Here is a 20732-nt window from a genome sequence, read left to right on the forward strand (position 1 = left end):
AGGGGGCGCTCACAGCATCTGATATCTCTCTTTTCAGGGATTAACACTATCACACATCTCAGTCACTTCTTTGGGAATTCTCTCCTGAAAGTGTTCACAAAAACAACTATCAAAGACGTGTTTGAGCTCAGGACAAAAAAATCTGAGAAAAAAAAACAACAACCTATGACTACCTAATGTTCATGTTCTGGAGAAATAGTCAAAGAACATCTATGTGCAAAAATTCAACATCCATGGAAACACAGCTTCTCCAACCTCCTCCTGTTCACAGTAGCAGTAGCTGCATGAAATGTTCGGTCCCTAGCCCCCCTAAATTAGATATATGAATCCAAACAAGGGGATAATATGGAACCTTTAAGAAAGGACATTAGTACATGACACTGATAATACTCATCACATCTGGACTTACTTTGCCTTCCTGCAGTTCCTCACAGCTGGAATCAGTCTCAGTCGTCCCTGGTTTGATGTGTTGTACTTCTTCAGGTCCAACTCATCCAGAACCTCCTCGGACATCTGCAGCATGTTGGCCAGAGCAGAGCAGTGGATCTCAGAGAGTTTCTTCTTTGATCTGTTCTCTGACTTCAGGAACTCTTGGATCTCCTGATTGGCTGAGAGGTCGTTCATCTCCGTCAGACAGTGGAAGATGTTGATGCTTCTGTCGGTAGAGGCTTTGGTCTTCTTCTTCTTCAGGTTGTTGATGACTCTCTGGATCATTTCTGGACTGTTGTCTGTCTGACCCAGCAGGCCTCCTAAGAGTCTCTGGTTTGACTCCAGAGAAAGACCATGAAGGAAGCGAACAAACAGGTCCATGTGACCGTTCTTACTTTTCAGGGATTTCTTAATTGCTTCATTTAGGAGAACATCAAGAGTTGAATCTACATGTTTTTCTCCTAGAAAAGCCTTCAGTACTGATGTGTTCCTGTTGGTGATACAGTGGAACATGTAGACTGCAGCCAGAAACTCCTGAACGCTCAGATGAACAAAGCAGTAGACTGATTTCTGGAACATCACACACTCTGTTTTGAAGATCTCTGTACAAACTCCTGAGTACACCGAGGCCTCTGTGACATCCAGACCACACCGCTCCAGGTCTTCTTGGTAGAACAGGATGTTTCCTTTCTTTAGATGTTCAAACGCCAGCCTCCCCAACTTCAGAAGAACTTCTCTGTCGGCCTCCGTCAGCTCATGTAGACTCATCTGATGTCCCTCACCGTACTTGTTCTTCTTCCTCTTTGTCTGAACCAGCAGGAAGTGTGAGTACATGTCAGTCAGGGTCTTGGGCAGCTCTCCTCTCTGCTCTGTGCTCATCATGTGCTCCAGAACTGTGGCAGTGATCCAGCAGAAGACCGGGATCAGACACATGATGTGGAGGCTCCTGGATGTCTGGATGTGTGAGATGATTCTGCTGGACAGATCTTCATCACTGAACCTCCTCCTGAAGTACTCCTCCTTCTGGGCGTCAGTGAAGCCTCGCACTTCTGTTACCCTGTTGACACATGAAGGAGGGATCTGATTGGCTGCTGCAGGTCGAGAAGTGATCCAGATGAGAGCTGAGGGGAGCAGATTCCCCTTGATGAGGTTTGTGAACAGTGTGTTTAACGATGACTTCTGTGTGACATCAGACACAACCTCCCTCTTTGTGAAGTCCAATGGCGGTCTGCTTTCATCCAGGCCGTCAAAGATGAACAACAGTTTACAGACAGCGAGCGTCTCTGCTGCCACCTTCTGTAATGTTGGATGGAAAACACGGAGCAGCTCAAGAAGACTGTAGCGCTGATCTCTGACCAAGTTCAGCTCCCTGAATGAAAGCAGGATCAGCAGACTGACGTCTTGGTTCTCTGAGCCCTCGGCCCAGTCCAGAGTGAACTTCTGCACTGAGAAGGTTTTTCCAACACCAGCCACGCCGTTTGTCAGAACCACTCTGATGGGTTTCTGTTGGTCGGGTTGAGCTCCTGTCTTTGGTTCCTGTTGGTCGGGTTGAGCTCCTGTCTTTGGTTTCTGTTGGTCGGGTTGAGCTTCTGTCTTTGGTTCCTGTTGGTCGGGTTGAGCTCCTGTCTTTGGTTCCTGTTGGTCCGGTAAGGCTTTAAAGATGTCCTGGCACCTGATTGGAGTCTCATGGAGGATCTTCTTCTTTTTAGAGTCTGTCTCCATCTGTCTCACCTCATGTTGGGTGTTCACCTCTTCACTCTGCCCCTCTGTGATGTGGAGCTCAGTGTAGATCCTGTTGAGGTGGATTCTACTTCCTGTTTCATCACTTCCTTCAGTCACACGTTCACATCTCGTCCTCAGACTGACCTTATGTTGATCTAAAACCTCCTGCTGACCTCTATCTACTGAAAGAGAGAATGATAGAATCTGATTATTGTTTTCAGATGTTTTTGTAAAAGAAGTAAAAAGTTTTAATTTCTAGACTTTTGACATTGACCAATAAAAGTCGTGTTTTAGGAGATCACAGAAGCACAAAGGTGTACAGTCTTACTTTGTTCAGTGCTGCTCTGACTGACTGTCTGCAGTCCAGATCCTGGTCTGGATCTTTTTCCACACCAGTGTCCACAGCTGGTAGAGACGGGATCCTTCAGGACGTCCTGACACCCAGGACAGGACGTCTGCTCCTCTCTAACATGAGTCCTCTTCGTCCCCCTGTGAAGACATGTCTTTAGAACTAAACTGATGGTTGACTGATAGAAAATATGAAGATTTATCAAACACAAAGTGATAGGAGTAGTTCATGTATTAAGCCACTAGGCGGCGCCAAAAGCTATGTGAGCTTCATATTACGTCAGTGCAAGTGTGTGCAGAAGAAGACCACGATGCTGGCTGTGTGTTGAATAATATTCAACATAAACATTTATTATGTTTAAAGAAAAACAGAAAAGTAAATATCCTCATGTTATTTATCTTATTTACACTTATTTTCCTTTGGCTCTCTGCTTTCTCAAACACCTTCTGACGTATGAGCTCACAGGATCATATCAGATGATGCTGAAAAGACTCAACAGAGACAAGAACAAACTGAAACAGGGGCCGTGCTGAGCGCCATCTTCTGCTGCTAATAAACGTACTAATGAGAAGTAGGAGGATAACAGGCAGGTTCAAAGGTTTGTAAGAGTCCTCTTAGATTACAGCTTTACAAGGTGACTGAGCCTACAAGGAAACAAGGAGACAAGGAGTCAGTGAGAAGACTTACTGTGAGTCTGAGGCTCCAGGTTTATTTCTGAACTCTATAAGAAAATGTTTGGACCAATCACTCTTCAGAGACAGACAGCTGGGAGGAGACTCTGCTCTCTCTCTGCTCCTCTCAAATCTGCAATAACAAACCTTTATTATATTTCCTTCACATGAATCCCTCTTTAGATACCACAGCAACAACAAACACAAGTGTGGGATGTTCTTGTTTTAAATGACCAACATGCACACACACAGCGGTGAAACAGAAAAGATCTGTGTGTCATGATTCCTGTTTAGATTCAGATTTGATTCATTTCACTTCTTCCTGTCTGTGTGTTTCCCTCCAGTTCTGATTTCCCTCATTGTCTTGACTCTCTCTCTCTCCTGTGTTTGATCGCCCCGTGTGTTTTGTGTTTCTTCTATGGTGGCTGGGAAGTTTAAAACACAACAGCAAATCACAAAACACACTAACGGAAAAGGTAGGCGTCTGATAAAATAATTGTTTCTGATTGGACGAACGCACTGTCCGTCTTTTTAACAGGAAGTAAATGCTCCATACGCCTTTGGTGTCAGGCAGAGAAAAGTTAACAAAGGAAGCAGAGCAGGAGGGTAAAAACATATGATGATGTATTCAACAAACTTAACTAGTCGTTATGTTTTCTTACTTTGAGTCTGAGGCTCCAGATTCATTTCTGAAGTCTATATCAAAATCTTTGGACCAATCACTGTTCAGAGACAGACAGCTGGGTCCAGGAGACTCTGCTCCGTCCTCCTTGTCCTCTAAACGCACGTCCATGATCTGAAGAGAGGAAAAACAGAAACACTCACTGAGAGATCAACACAAGAGAAAAAACAGTTTGATCCAACGCCGGGTTCTCGCACACACACACACACACACACACACACACACACACACACACACACACACACACACACACTGAGCTCATATGAGTGTAAGCTGAGACTTCATTAGAAACTGTCTGTGTTCAGATCACAGGAGGAAACTGAGAGTACAGAGGTGAAGATATAAAAGCTCTGATAAACACTCACCCCGCTTCACTCTTTACTTCTCTCTTCTCTTTCTGTCGTTTTCAAATGGAGTCTAACTGAACTTTTTCACTTTCTGTGTCCCGCCTCCTCATGAGCCCAGATCACATGTTGCCCCTCCCTCCTCCATTTACAGGGGACCTGCAGGCTTTGTGTGTGTGTGTGTGTGTGTGTGTGTGTGTGTGTGTGTGTGTGTGTGTGTGTTTTATAAAAACATAATACCATGGTTGCCTTCACTATTGTTGAAAGGTCTCAGATGGTTCACCTCACCGGTCTGAAGCGAGGGAGACTGCTCATCGTCAACAGCTGAAGAGCTCGGCTGACCTTTGACCCCTCACAGGAGAATTTTCACTCAAGCTGAGTTCAGGCTGAATTTAGCTCATCACAAGTCATATTTTAACTTTTATAAACCTTATCATAAAAATGTGTATTACATGCATAATGTGTACTTATAACATTGTAAGGAGTGTCATATTATTATGTGTTAGAATAGTTGGCGCTTGTGTGAGTGCAGGCTGTAAATCTTATTGGGGGTCCTGGACTGCTCACATAGTGGGGTGCGTACAAGTGCCCTGTTAGAGATCAGGGAGTGTCCTGCAGCTGCATGACAAACACACATATAACCATATGTGTCTTGTTTTTGATACATTATTTTGACGTAACCCAAAATGTATATTTAAATTGTAATGACGTAAATGTAAAGTCAACCAGAGTATAGAGGAGGGAAGCACAAGCTTCTCTCTGGTTCAGTCTTCCTTTTTGGGACTTGACTTTTGCTCTACACTGTGATCAACTGATTTATATTCTCTTTTATTCAGCTCTAGTCACTCACTGTGAGAATAGCACTCTTTTGTAGGATTTGTATTATTTTGTAATCTCTGTGTTTAATCAATTGTATTATTATAAAATAAAAGGAAACCTTCCATTGTAAGGACTTTCCAACAAAAACCCTTTTCCCTTTAGATCTTATATTTTCCTCTTGTTGGACCACGACGGACCAAAGGGACAGAAGACTAAGGTAAGAAGCTTTTTGTCCCCATTGTTCCAACACCAGAGAGGAAACATAGACTGGGGAGGGACACTCTGCTTTAAAGTGGTTAGGACCCACTAGGGTGTGAGAGACCCGAGGAGAGTCCCCTCCAGGTAACGGCTGTGAAGGAGGCCTTTCCAGTATTAACAGCCTCTGATCTGACCATAGAGGGGAATGACTTCAACACTGTAATAACTCAATAACTTTAAAGGTATAAAAGCTGAATAAACTGTGTGTTTCTTTAACCGCTCCTAATAACCAATAGTGATGTTCTAGTTCAAGGCAGCAGCGATATCTTTATGAAAGGCAGTTATTGGTCCTCCTGACCAGATTCACACTCGGCCCAGACCGACCAATCAAAGTGAGGCAGGGTCGAGGTTTCAAGGTCAAGTAGTAAATAAGAGCAACAAACTAGGATATTAAAATAATTCCTAAAAATGCCAACTGCTTAGCCGAGATCCCCGCGCTCTCGCAACACTATTTATAGATGACTTTGAGTTTGTGAAGAGAAGAAATTCCCAAATAAGATTATTAGAGGAGCTTTAACTTCTGAACTCTTCCTCATTACACTCAACAGAAAACATTTATTAAAAGAATATTCTGTTGGAAATATGTGAAGAATTAGGACTCACACCGAACACAAAGGAAACACTCTTTAGAATCATTCAGGACATTTACCCGTGTGGTGAGTTCCTCACACAAACATTTAATATTGAAAGAAATAATTGTTGAAATTGAAACACAAAAACTTTTATTTTATGATGTGAATTTACAAAAACTATTTGGGGTTCATTTCAATACTGGAAAAAAAAATCAGCAAAAGACTTAAACAACAAAAAAACCCCCAAAGACTTTGTTTTTATTTCCTGGTTTTTAACCTGAGCTCTGTCTTCTCTCTCTCCGTCCAGGTGTGGTTCCAGAACAGAAGAGCTCGCACTCTGAAGTGTAAAGGGGCAAAGAAAGCTCTGTGGCAGACCGACAGCCCCGTCCACGACTCTCTGCCTCCTCCTCATGCAGGCCGGGGCCAGCCTCAGGGGCCCCCGCCTGCCTACCCCACCCAGGTGAAGGAGGAGATGGAGGACGTCTGCTACTTCGGACAGCGTCCTCCCACCTACTCAGCCATGGAAGAGCACGCACATCACGGCTCCATGTACGGGCTGCAGCAGGGCCAACAGGTTGGGAGCGGCTCCAGCCCCCCTGTGAGGACCCTCTGGTCCCAGCCCGGCAGCCAGACCCCCCCTCTGTGGTGCCACTCGCCTCTGGAGATGAGAAACTACAACTCCAGCTTCATGTATCCAGGCTCAGCAGAGCAGATGTACACCTCCCACTCCTCCACGCCTGACACGCCTGACTCTGGGTACTGGGACGGCGGCGTGGAGAGCAGCCCCCCGCTGGAGGGTCCGTACTCTCAGCTGGAGGAGTCGTTGAGCGGCGCCGTGCTGGAGGGCTGCAGAGAGCCTGCATACCCAGCGCTGGTCCCACACGCCCCTCTACCCGAGCTGTCCCTGCAGGAGATCCTGGGGGAGCTGAACGAGGACTGGCTGGGGGGACACGGTCTGGATAACCACGCTGCGATGGATAAAACGTCTTTCTGCTGACGACTCAGTGACCCGGATTCATTACGGACGATTATTGATCATTTGTATTATTATGATTTTAGTTTATTTTTTACTTCTAAGATGTGAACACATGAAAACTCTGCAGAACTGTAAGAAACGACATCACACGATTCTGATCCTATTTATTCCATCATGAATTCATTCTCTATTTATAAGCGCTATTTATGATTATATCTGCACTTTTATATAAATAAATCAATAGTAATAAACCAAGAAAGTCTTCTTTGTTGTCCTATCCAATAATAGACCTGTGCTTAATGTGAAACCAATCAGATTCAGCTCTGTGCAGGTCAGCCATGAGTTCCTCCGCTCTGCAGAGAGACAGAGTGAAGAGGCCGATCTGAGAGGAAAAGTAGCAGACAACCAGCAGAGGGCGTCAGTGAGTTACACAAGAATACCACGGATATCAATTCATGATCTGAACCTCCCTGGTGAGAAAGTTCACCATCTTGAGCCTGGATACATGAAGCTGGAGTTGTAGTTTCTCATCTCCAGAGGCGAGTGGCACCACAGAGGGGGGGTCTGGCTGCCGGGCTGGGACCAGAGGGTCCTCACAGGGGGGCTGGAGCCGCTCCCAACCTGTTGGCCCTGCTGCAGCCCGTACATGGAGCCGTGATGTGCGTGCTCTTCCATGGCTGAGTAGGTGGGAGGACGCTGTCCGAAGTAGCAGACGTCCTCCATCTCCTCCTTCACCTGGGTGGGGTAGGCAGGCGGGGGCCCCTGAGGCTGGCCCCGGCCTGCATGAGGAGGAGGCAGAGAGTCGTGGACGGGGCTGTCGGTCTGCCACAGAGCTTTCTTTGCCCCTTTACACTTCAGAGTGCGAGCTCTTCTGTTCTGGAACCACACCTGGACGGAGAGAGAGAAGACAGAGCTCAGGTTAAAAATCAGGAAATAAAAACAAAGTCTTTGGGGGTTTTTTGTTGTTTAAGTCTTTTGCTGATTTTTTTTTCCAGTATTGAAATGAACCCCAAATAGTTTTTGTAAATTCACATCATAAAATAAATGTTTTTGTGTTTCAATTTCAACAATTATTTCTTTCAATATTAAATGTTTGTGTGAGGAACTCACCACACGGGTAAATGTCCTGAATGATTCTAAAGAGTGTTTCCTTTGTGTTCGGTGTGAGTCCTAATTCTTCACATATTTCCAACAGAATATTCTTTTAATAAATGTTTTCTGTTGAGTGTAATGAGGAAGAGTTCAGAAGTTAAAGCTCCTCTAATAATCTTATTTGGGAATTTCTTCTCTTCACAAACTCAAAGTCATCTATAAATAGTGTTGCGAGAGCGCGGGGATCTCGGCTAAGCAGTTGGCATTTTTAGGAATTATTTTAATATCCTAGTTTGTTGCTCTTATTTACTACTTGACCTTGAAACCTCGACCCTGCCTCACTTTGATTGGTCGGTCTGGGCCGAGTGTGAATCTGGTCAGGAGGATCAATAACTGCCTTTCATAAAGATATCGCTGCTGCCTTGAACTAGAACATCACTATTGGTTATTAGGAGCGGTTAAAGAAACACACAGTTCATTCAGCTTTTATACCTTTAAAGTTATCGAGTTATTACAGTGTTGAAGTCATTCCCCTCTGTGGTCAGATCATCGGCTGTTAATACTGGAAAGGCCTCCTTCACAGCCGTTACCTGGAGGGGACTCTCACACCCTAGTGGGTCCTAACCACTTTAAAGCAGAGTGTCCCTCCCCAGTCTATGTTCCCTCTCTGGTATTGGAACAATGGGGACAAAAAGCTTCTTACCTTAGTCTTCTGTCCCTTTGGTCCGTCGTGGTCCAACAAGAGGAAAATATAAGATCTAAAGGGAAAAGGGTTTTTGTTGGAAAGTCCTTACAATGGAAGGTTTCCTTTTATTTTATAATAACACAATTGATTAAACACAGAGATTACAAAATAACACAAATCCTACAAAAGAGTGCTATTCTCACAGTGAGTGACGAGAGCTAAATAATAGAGAATATAAATCAGTTGATCACAGTGTAGAGCAAAAGTCAAGTCCCAAAAAGGAAGACTGAACCAGAGAGAAGCTTGTGCTTCCCTCCTCTATACTCTGGTTGACTTTACATTTACGTCATTACAATTTAAATATACATTTTGGGTTACGTCAAAATAATGTATCAAAAACAAGACATATGGTTCTATGTGTGTTTGTCATGCAGCTGCAGGACACTCCCTGATCTCTAACAGGGCACTTGTACGCACCCCACTATGTGAGCAGTCCAGGACCCCCAATAAGATTTACAGCCTGCACTTACACAAGCACCAACTATTCTAACACATAATAATATGACACTCCTTACAATGTTATAAGTACACATTATGCATGTAATACACATTTTTATGATAAGGTTTATAAAAGTTAAAATATGACTTGTGATGAGCTAAATTCAGCCTGAACTCAGCTTGAGTGAAAATTCTCCTGTGAGGGGTCAAAGGTCAGCCGAGCTCTTCAGCTGTTGACGATGAGCAGTCTCCCTCGCTTCAGACCGGTGAGGTGAACCATCTGAGACCTTTCAACAATAGTGAAGGCAACCATGGTATTATGTTTTTATAAAACACATACACACACACACACACACACACACACACACACACACACACACACACACACACACACAAAGCCTGCAGGTTTCCTGTAAATATAGGAGGGAGGGGCAACATGTGATCCGGGCTCATGAGGAGGCGGGACACAGAAAGTGAAAAAGTTCAGTTAGACTCCATTTTATAACGACAGAAAGAGAAGAGAGAAGTAAAGAGTGAAGCGGGGTGAGTGTTTATCAGAGCTTTTATATCTTCACCTCTGTACTCTCAGTTTCCTCCTGTGAACTGAACACAGACAGTTTCTAATGAAGTCTCAGCTAACACTCATATGAGCTCAGTCTGTGTGTGTGTGTGTGTACAGTGTGTGTGTGTGTACAGTGTGTGTGTACAGTGTGTGTGTGTGTGTGTGTGTGTACAGTGTGTGTGTGTGTGTGTGTGTGTGTGTGTGTGTGTGTGTGTGTGTACAGTGTGTGTGTGTGTGTGTGTACAGTGTGTGTGTGTGTGTGTGTGTGTACAGTATGTGTGTGATTGTGTGTTAAACAGACAGAACAAAACAGGAACATGAATGTAAAGGGGCACGCAGCACGGAGTAATGCACAACAGATGATAGGCTGAGCTCATGAGCCTGACGGTCTTCAGTTCTGTCCACACTTCTTACCTGCTTCAGCACGCTAAACACACACACACACATACACACACACACACACACACACACACACATACACACACACACACACAGAGGCGCTGCTTGTCAACAGGCTGACAAACTTTTAAACAAAGCATTGCCTGAAAACAGAAGGAAACCCCCCTAATGGGGCCCCATCTGATTCACTCTGAACGTTCCTGTGACACACACACACACACACACACACACACACACACACACACACACACACACTTACACGAAGCCTGCAGGTTTCCTGTAAATGGAGGAGGGAGGGGCAACATGTGATCCGGGCTCATGAGGAGGCGGGACACTGAAAGTGTTCGGTCAGACTCCATTTTATAACAACAGAAAGAGAAGAGAGAAGTAAAGAGTGAAGCGGGGTGAGTGTTTATCAGAGCTTTTATATCTTCACCTCTGTACTCTCAGTTTCCTCCTGTGAACTGAACACAGTGTGTGTGTGTGTGTCTGTGTGTGTGTGTGTGTGTGTGTGTGTGTGTGTGAGAACTCGGCGTTGGATCAAACTTTTTTTTCCTGTTTCTCTTGTGTTGATCTCTCAGTGAGTGTTTCTGTTTTTCCTCTCTTCAGATCATGGACGTGCGTTTAGAGGACAAGGAGGACGGAGCAGAGTCTCCTGGACCCAGCTGTCTGTCTCTGAACAGTGATTGGTCCAAACATTTTCCTATAAACTTCAGAAATGAATGTGGAGCCTCAGACTCAAAGTAAGAAAACATAACGACTAGTTAAGTTTGTTGAATACATCATCATATGTTTTTACCCTCCTGCTCTGCTTCCTTTGTTAACTTTTCTCTGCCTGACACCAAAGGCGTATGGAGCATTTACTTCCTGTTAAAAAGACGGACAGTGCGTTCGTCCAATCAGAAACGATTATTTTATCAGATGCCTACCTTTTCCGTTAGACGTTCTTGGGTGTTTTGTGATTTGCTGTTGTGTTTTAAACTTCCCAGCCACCATAGAAGAAACACAAAACACACGGGGCGATCAAACACAGGAGAGAGAGAGAGAGTCAAGACAATGAGGGAAATCAGAACTGGAGGGAAACACACAGACAGGAAGAAGGTCTAAAGACACGATACACGTGGTGGAAAACTACAACAGGAAAAACTACAACAGGAAACACTGAAAACTAAACAGGAAACACAAAAAGATACCAAAGAGAAAAAAAACATCAAAAGATAAAACACACAAAATGAGGGGAGAACATAAAAAACAAACAGGAAGTGAATTCTTGACACTGAAATGAATCAAATCTGAATCTAAACAGGAATCATGACACACAGATCTTTTCTGTTTCACCGCTGTGTGCATGTTGGTCATTTAAAACAAGAACATCCCACACTTGTGTTTGTTGTTGCTGTGGTATCTAAAGAGGGATTCATGTGAAGGAAATATAATAAAGGTTTGTTATTGCAGATTTGAGAGGAGCAGAGAGAGAGCAGAGTCTCCTCCCAGCTGTCTGTCTCTGAAGAGTGATTGGTCCAAACATTTTCTTATAGACTTCAGAAATAAACCTGGAGCCTCAGACTCACAGTAAGTCTTCTCACTGACTCCTTGTCTCCTTGTTTCCTTGTAGGCTCAGTCACCTTGTAAAGCTGTAATCTAAGAGGACTCTTACAAACCTTTGAACCTGCCTGTTATCCTCCTACTTCTCATTAGTACGTTTATCAACAGCAGAAGATGGCGCTCAGCACGGCCCCTGTTTCAGTTTGTTCTTGTCTCTGTTGAGTCTTTTCAGCATCATCTGATATGATCCTGTGAGCTCATACGTCAGAAGGTGTTTGAGAAAGCAGAGAGCCAAAGGAGAATAAGTGTAAATAAGATAAATAACATGAGGATATTTACTTTTCTGTTTTTCTTTAAACATAATAAATGTTTATGTTGAATATTATTCAACACACAGCCAGCATCGTGGTCTTCTTCTGCACACACTTGCACTGACGTAATATGTAGCTCACATAGCTTTTGGCGCCGCCTAGTGGCTTAATACATGAACTACTCCTATCACTTTGTGTTTGATAAATCTTCATATTTTCTATCAGTCAACCATCAGTTTAGTTCTAAAGACATGTCTTCACAGGGGGACGAAGAGGACTCATGTTAGAGAGGAGCAGACGTCCTGTCCTGGGTGTCAGGACGTCCTGAAGGATCCCGTCTCCACCAGCTGTGGACACTGGTTCTGCAGACAGTGCATCACCTCATACTGGGACCAGTCTGGTTCAGCAGGAGACTCGTCCTGTCCTCGGTGTGGAAAAAGATCCAGACCAGGATCTGGACTGCAGACAGTCAGTCAGAGCAGCACTGAACAAAGTAAGACTGTACACCTTTGTGCTTCTGTGATCTCCTCCTAAAACACAACTTTTATTGGTCAATGTCAAAAGTCTAGAAATGAAAACTTTTTACTTCTTTTACAAAAACATCTGAAAACAATAATCAGATTCTATCATTCTCTCTTTCAGTAGATAGAGGTCAGCAGGAGGTTTTAGATCAACATAAGGTCAGTCTGAGGACGAGATGTGAACGTGTGACTGAAGGAAGTGATGAAACAGGAAGTAGAATCCACCTCAACAGGATCTACACTGAGCTCCACATCACAGAGGGGCAGAGTGAAGAGGTGGACACCCAACATGAGGTGAGACAGATGGAGACAGACTCTAAAAAGAAGACCCTCCAGGAGACTCCAATCAGGTGCCAGGACATCTTTAAAGCCTTACCGGACCAACAGGAACCAAAGACAGAAGCTCAACCCGACCAACAGGAACCAAAGACAGGAGCTCAACCCGACCAACAGAAACCAAAGACAGGAGCTCAACCCGACCAACAGGAACCAAAGACAGGAGCTCAACCCGACCAACAGGAACCAAAGACAGGAGCTCAACCCAACCAACAGGAACCAAAGACAGGAGCTCAACCCGACCAACAGGAACCAAAGACAGAAGCTCAACCCGACCAACAGGAACCAAAGACAGGAGCTCAACCCGACCAACAGGAACCAAAGACAGGAGCTCAACCCGACCAACAGGAACCAAAGACAGGAGCTCAACCCGACCAACAGGAACCCATCAGAGTGGTTCTGACAAACGGCGTGGCTGGTGTTGGAAAAACCTTCTCAGTGCAGAAGTTCACTCTGGACTGGGCCGAGGGCTCAGAGAACCAAGACATCAGTCTGCTGATCCTGCTTTCATTCAGGGAGCTGAACTTGGTCAGAGATCAGCGCTACAGTCTTCTTGAGCTGCTCCGTGTTTTCCATCCAACATTACAGAAGGTGGCAGCAGAGACGCTCGCTGTCTGTAAACTGTTGTTCATCTTTGACGGCCTGGATGAAAGCAGACTGTCATTGGACTTCACAAACAGGAAGGTTGTGTCTGATGTCACACAGAAGTCATCGTTAAACACACTGTTCACAAACCTCATCAAGGGGAATCTGCTCCCCTCAGCTCTCATCTGGATCACTTCTCGACCTGCAGCAGCCAATCAGATCCCTCCTTCATGTGTTGACAGGGTAACAGAAGCACGAGGCTTCACTGACGCCCAGAAGGAGGAGTACTTCAGGAGGAGGTTCAGTGATGAAGATCTGTCCAGCAGAATCATCTCACACATCCAGACATCCAGGAGCCTCCACATCATGTGTCTGATCCCGGTCTTCTGCTGGATCACTGCCACAGTTCTGGAGCACATGATGAGCACAGAGCAGAGAGGAGAGCTGCCCAAGACCCTGACTGACATGTACTCACACTTCCTGCTGGTTCAGACAAAGAGGAAGAAGAACAAGTATGGTGAGGGACACCAGATGAGTCTACATGAGCTGACGGAGGCCGACAGGGAAGTTCTTCTGAAGCTGGGGAGGCTGGCGTTTGAACATCTAAAGAAAGGAAACATCCTGTTCTACCAAGAAGACCTGGAGCGGTGTGGTCTGGATGTCACAGAGGCCTCGGTGTACTCAGGAGTTTGTACAGAGATCTTCAAAACGGAGTGTGTGATCTTCCAGAAATCAGTCTACTGCTTTGTTCATCTGAGCGTTCAGGAGTTTCTGGCTGCAGTCTACATGTTCCACTGTTTCACCAACAGGAACACAACAGTACTGAGGACTTTTCTGGGAGAAACACATGTCGATTCACCTCTTGATGTTCTCCTAAATGAAGCAATTAAGAAATCCCTGATAAGTAAGAACGGTCACCTGGACCTGTTTGTTCGCTTCCTTCATGGTCTTTCTCTGGAGTCCAACCAGAGACTCTTAGGAGGCCTGCTGGGTCAGACCGACAACAGCCCAGAAATGATCCAGAGAGTCATCAACAACCTGAAGGAGAAGAAGACCAAAGCCTCTTCCGACAGAAGCATCAACATCTTCCACTGTCTGACGGAGACTAACGACCTCTCAGTCCATCAGGAGATCCAAGAGTTCCTGAAGTCAGAGAACAGATCAGAGAAGAAACTCTCTGAGATCCACTGCTCTGCTCTGGCCTACATGCTGCAGATGTCCGAGGAGGTTCTGGATGAGTTGGACCTGAAGAAGTACAACACATCAGAGCAGGGACGATGGAGACTGATTCCAGCTGTGAGGAACTGCAGGAAGGCAAAGTAAGTCCAGATGTGATGAGTATTATCAGTGTCATGTACTAATGTCCTTTCTTAAAGGTTCCATATTATTCTCTTGTTTGGATTCATATATCTAATTTAGGGGGGCTAGGGACCGAACATTTCATGCAGCTACTGCTACTGTGAACAGGAGGAGGTTGGAGAAGCTGTGTTTCCATGGATGTTGAATTTTTGCACATAGATGTTCTTTGACTATTTCTCCAGAACATGAACATTAGGTAGTCATAGGTTGTTCTATTTTTTTTTCAGATTTTTTTGTCCTGAGCTCAAAAAAGTCTTTGATAGTTGTTTTTGTGAACACTTTCAGGAGAGAATTCCCAAAGAAGTGACTGAGATGTGTGATAGTGTTAATCCCTGAAAAGAGAGATATCAGATGCTGTGAGCGCCCCCTTCCTGCCTCTGCAGGCATTACTACGAATCAATCATGAGCATCATCTCTGAACACCTCAGCAGGTAGAGCACAGATAAACTGTTCTTACAGGAGATCCTTCACCTCACTACATTTGATTCTTTGCTGACTTGTTTGATTTCTGGATCATTCTGCAGCAGTCTCTGTATTTTCACGTTTATAGAAGTGAGCCAGACGAGAATGAGATCGTCCTCCTCCAGAGTTACATGTTCAATGAGTTTGAAATGGTTCTATAATCCAGAGAGTCCTCTGAATAGATCACTTCAGATCACAGACTTTAGACATGATGTCCTCCTGAATAAAACTCCATTAGTTTCCATTCATCTACAGCAGACCTGGGCAAACTACGGCCCGCGGGCCACAGCCGGCCCGTTGTGCGTCCCTGTCCGGCGCATGATGCCAATCTTCAATCAAAATATACTGTATATTTATGCTGTGCATGCAATACAACTCTGACGCTTTTATTTTGAAAGGATCTACGTTCGTAGTGTTTCTTACAAAACGTTAAACAGCCAGAGATGCAGCCGTCAGGATGAGTTGCTGGAAACAGTCAGGCGAAGAGAGTTTATTAAGGAGTGTTAATTGGAATCTTTTGCACTGATGGAGAAAAAGGAGCGCTTGACAACGTGCCTCCTGACGCACAGTAACGGGCAGGTTGAGGACATCGCTGCAAACTTGGAGCTTCAGCTGAGGACAGAGCGGCCGACTATGACTATAATCATTTTCAGAAGATTCTTGTCCTCTTTCGATCTGACGACATATGTGAACAGACATATTTCAGTGATGAAGTTAAACCCAAACACAGATCCTCTATCAGTGATGAGCACCTCTCAGCTGTCATTCACAAAGCCACCTTAGACATTCAGACAGATCTGAATGTCCTTGTTGAAGCCCAAGATAGAATCAGAATCAGTTTTATTGGCCATGTATGTTGAACAAAAAGGGAATTTATTTTTGGTAGACTGTGCTCTCTGTGTACAATGTAAACAATTAGCTAAAAATATCAACAAGTAATTAAAGAGTAATGTGTCCAAGACTAAAGACTAGGAGAGTGGATGAAGATAGACTGGATTATTCTCACTGAAGTGAATGAATGAGATGAAAAACAATCAAAGTTATTGTTTGGACTTTATAAGGTTTTTATTTGCTTACAAAGATAACAAAGTTAAATAAAAATAAATTGCACAATGTTTCACTTTTTTTGTTTATTATATCTAGAAGTAGTATTTTCTTATTTGACCTGCACACAGCAATTTAATAAAGCCTATTTCTACAAATATTTACAGACTATTTTTGTTCTTCCGATTGCCAGAACCAGCTCTTTAAAATATATAATTTTGTATTTTACAGTGAGAGAACGTTGAGCAGAGTTCAAGTTATCGTTGGTGCGGCCCTCTGACAAAATGTAGGTTTCTCAAGTGGCCCCTTGTAATATAATATAAATTAAAACCGCAAGCGGTGATGAAGGGACCGAAGCACCCCGCGCATGTCGGCGTGTGTCGCGACCACGAGAGTGCGGCCGTGGGAGTGCAGCCGCGACACGTGGCCAAGCTGCAGGCCTTACGCTTTGATTTGTGTAAAGGAGCAAAAGTGCCTATTAAACGTATCATGAATCTAGGGCATTATTAACCCCTGTTCTTGACATGATACCAAGTCATTTTTGGTAGCATTGGATTCAGGACTTCACTGACTTTCAATAGATATCTATATATCCGCTGTAGGTTTAAAATTGAGCCAGACCACGCCCTTTGAGGAAATAACGTGCAGAGCACAACGAGAGATCTTCAACATGTCGAGAACACACTGACATTCTCATTGTGTTAATCGGATAATTGCTTTTGGAGGAGTTCGTTCAAATAGCTAACCTGTGAAACGCGAATTTTCGCCATTGAAAAAAATTTTGGCGGACTTCCTGTTTGGTTTTGACTATGTGTGCAAGAGGATTTTATGTGAGATCTGGCATGCTTAATGTGCATAAAAATTTTCATGCACGTACAATGAGAAAACCTCAATGGGGAGGCCCTTTTGAAAATTTGAAGGGGGCGCCACTGAGTCAGTTTGCGAGTTTTTATTACGAAATAACGAAAATATTAAATTTTTCGCCAGACCCGATGACATTGGAGATTTTGATGAGTTTTCATTCACGTTCAAGCCTTCAAAAATGGCGTCAAAGAGGCAGAAGAAAAAAAAAATAATAATCATTTGAAAAACAATAGGGTCCTTCGCACTGGTCAGTGCTTCGGTCCCTAATAATTGCCCACCCCTGATCTACAGCATAATGATTGACAGGTGAAGAATGTGCAGGTTTGAAAACAAGTGATGAGACTTTTTGTGTCAGTGACAGATTCCACTGATGTGTAAAGTTAAACAGGACAAACTGTTTAATCATCAAATGTGAGACGTGAATATTAAATACTTCTTTTATAAGTCATATTTCTCTATTTTATGTGTCACTACAGACTTTCTCGCTGTGGACTCTCTGCGACTCACTGTGACGTCGTGGCCTCAGCTCTGAAGTCCAACCCCTCCCATCTCAGAGAGCTGGACCTGACCTCCAACAACCTGCAGGAATCAGGAGTGAAGCTGCTGTGTGAGGGACTGCAGAGTCCAAACTGCAGACTGGAGACTCTGAGGTCAGATCACTGACTGTGTCATTTATTTGGATCATTTCAATCCACATCCTCCATTGTTGCACAATTCAGGATTTATATATTTTCAATATTTGTCTGAATTTAAATCTCTGGATATTTAATAATTTAGAGATTTGATGTGAACATGTTTTTTTCTGACTGTTGGGGTTTTATGTAGTCAGTTTTGTTTTTACATTAATATTACTAATCATGATTAATTAATGTCAAGTCATTGTGTGTTTTTTAATTCAGTGATCCCTCGACTTGAATGGGGCTTGAAGATCACAGAGATTCACAGCTCAGATTCTTTCTGTGGATTTTTGTCCAACGTATTTATTGTCACATTTCAAACAATCCCTCAGACATAAACATGTTCATTAACAAAAGTCTTTTCAGAACATAAATATGCAAAATCAAATCAGTGTTGAATTTAAGCTCATTAACCGTGCTTCTTTTATCATCCTTCATTTTAACAGCAAACAAAATAAAACAGAAACTAAGTTAATATAACAATTAAATTAATCTGAATTTTAGTATTCACTCAATCATTTGTCTTTTGTTTACAATTTGAACAACACAGTTACATTTGTTTTAATATTAATCATCATTTATCGTTATAATTTAATTGTCTCATGTGACCCAGAATGCATCACTCTGAAATAATCAGCCTAAATTAAAGGCAGGTGTTTTTTGAAAATGTTGTGGAATTTTTCCCATCACCAAAGAGTGAAAATAAAGAGTGAGAAGATCTATTCAAAAAGGAACCCCAAGATCGATCTGGTCTCAATGAACATTTATTTGAAGGCAAAATAAAGGTTCGAAGACCCCTCTCTCACACGGTGAGGAGAGAAAGAGGCCCAGAGCAAAGGCAAACATGAACAATGATACATTTCCATCACACTACACAGATCACTCCCCCATCACGCCACATAGAGCCACTCAGTGCCAACAACATGACTATGAGAAAGTGTGCATGTGTGTAAGAGAGTGTCAGTGAAGGAAGGTGTGTGTGTTTATAATATAATACATAAACACATTTCAGTAGGACACACAAGGACTGTACAACAGTCGAGTGTTCACGTGTGTATTTATTTATAACATATAAAAAGTTTACATGTGAGTATGTCTAAAAAGAGTTTCAGAAAGAAAGGGAGAGATGTTGATATGAGCAGAGCCATGATGCTCACAGCTTAAGGACGTTAAATCACAGCAAACAGAGGCGTGTGGTCGGTCACAGTCTGGAGTCTCACTTTAACTTTGTGATTTATAAATAACAGTAAAATAAACAGGAGCTCAACTTTGATCATATATGATTATAAAAACTTCAAGTAGGGCTGAAAAGAAAAGAAAGCTTCCTGTTAAATGTGTTTCTAAGTAACGCTGGTTACGATGACATAACATTATATATGGTAAAAAAACAACACAAATATAAAGAATACACAAACATCTAAAACAGCTTCACTGAACAGACACACTGACAATCACACAAACACAGACAGATATGAAATATATGATGGGATAGTTTTCAGCTTCAACACTTCAAAAAGAAACACAAAGGAGGCAGGTGGGATCAGTCACAGAGTTTATCATTTACAACAAGTTTAGATTGAGTTTTGAAAAAGTTTCTATATCCTGTCAAAGTATTCAGATTTATGAATCATCTTCATGCAGAGATTTCTGATAATGTGGAGAAAAGTTTCAAACTCTTCATGAAGATTAAAACAACATGCACATGAAGCTTCTGGTTTCCTCTGGTTCTGTTAAGAAGTCTTCTTTTATTCTTTATTCAGATTGGAGAGCTGCAGTTTGTCAGAGATCAGCTGTTCTTCTCTGGCCTCAGCTCTGAAGTCCAACCCCTCCCATCTCAGAGAGCTGGACCTGAGCCACAACAGAGACCTGCAGGATTCAGGAGTGACGCTGCTGTGTGAGGGACTGCAGAGTCCAAGCTGCAGACTGGAGACTCTGAGGTCAGATCACTGACTGTGTCATTTATTTGGATCATTTCAATCCACATCCTCCATTGTTGCACATTTCAGGATTTATATATTTTCAGTATTTGTCTGAATTTAAATCTCTGGATATTTAATAATTTAGAGACTTGATTTGAACATGTTTTTTTTCTGACTGTTGGGGTTTTATGTAGTCAGTTTTGTTATTACATTAATATTACTAATCATGATTAATTAATGTCAAGTCATTGTGTGTTTTTAATTCAGTGATCCCTCGACTTGAATGGGGCTTGAAGATCACAGAGATTCACAGCTCAGATTCTTTCTGTGGATTTTTGTCCAACGTATTTATTGTCACATTTCAAACAATCCCTCAGACATAAACATGTTCATTAACAAAAGTCTTTTCAGAACACAAATATGCAAAATCAAATCAGTGTTAAATTTGAGCTCATTAACCGTGCTTCTTTTATCATCCTTCATTTTAACAGCAAACATATATATAAGTTAATGTAACAATTAAATTAATCTGAATTTTAGTATTCACTCAATCATTTGTCTTTTGTTTACAAGTTAAACAACACAGTTACATTTGTTTTAATATTAATCATCATTTATCGTTATAATTTAATTGTCTCATGTGACCCAGAATGCATCACTCTGAAATAATCTGCCTAAATTAAAGGCAGGTGTTTTTTGAAAACTAGCAGGATTTTGAAAGTAGCATCCTCTCTGTTCTCTGTCTTCACCATAGACAGAATATATGTAGACGCCTCATTGACTGACGCTGTCTATTGGAGCTCACGTGCAGCGTGGCCGCCATCTTGGATGGGTCTCTTGTCCACCCGCTCTGCATTAATTTCTATTGAGGAAGTTCTATCCTCGATTACATTAATCATCATAACTCCTTGAATTTCTAACAGATTTTCACACGGTTTGGTTTGTTATAAACAGCAGAAATGTAGTTATAATACAGGATGCTTGACTCGTGTTTTCATGCTAGGCTATGGCTTATTGATAAATGTATAAATTAATTAATTTGAATTTATTT

The 20732-nt window shown here is 42.8% G+C and overlaps 2 protein-coding genes across 2 annotated transcripts in view; one reads left to right on the forward strand and one right to left on the reverse strand.

The window, feature by feature from the left end:
• The window catches only part of LOC306836313 (uncharacterized protein), a 36474-nt gene extending 32181 nt beyond the window's left edge, over positions 1 to 4293 (reverse strand). Inside the window, exons 1-5 of the mRNA XM_079363316.1 lie at positions 4219 to 4293; positions 3834 to 3967; positions 3188 to 3304; positions 2480 to 2640; positions 410 to 2333 (exon numbers count right to left, since the gene is read on the reverse strand). Of these exons, the coding sequence (XP_079219442.1) occupies positions 410 to 2333; positions 2480 to 2640; positions 3188 to 3304; positions 3834 to 3964 (2333 nt within the window). The 5' untranslated portion in view covers positions 3965 to 3967; positions 4219 to 4293. The remainder of the gene's footprint in view (positions 1 to 409; positions 2334 to 2479; positions 2641 to 3187; positions 3305 to 3833; positions 3968 to 4218) is intronic.
• LOC306835646 (uncharacterized protein) overlaps positions 1 to 20732 on the forward strand; it is a 380835-nt gene that overhangs the window by 331750 nt on the left and 28353 nt on the right. The window contains exons 35-36 of the mRNA XM_079362312.1: positions 17562 to 17735; positions 19523 to 19699. Coding sequence (XP_079218438.1) covers positions 17562 to 17735; positions 19523 to 19699 — 351 coding nt within the window. The remainder of the gene's footprint in view (positions 1 to 17561; positions 17736 to 19522; positions 19700 to 20732) is intronic.

Source organism: Symphodus melops (genome assembly GCF_947650265.1).
Source record: "Symphodus melops genome assembly, chromosome: 15".
In the NCBI taxonomy this organism is placed as follows: Eukaryota; Metazoa; Chordata; class Actinopteri; order Labriformes; family Labridae; genus Symphodus; species Symphodus melops.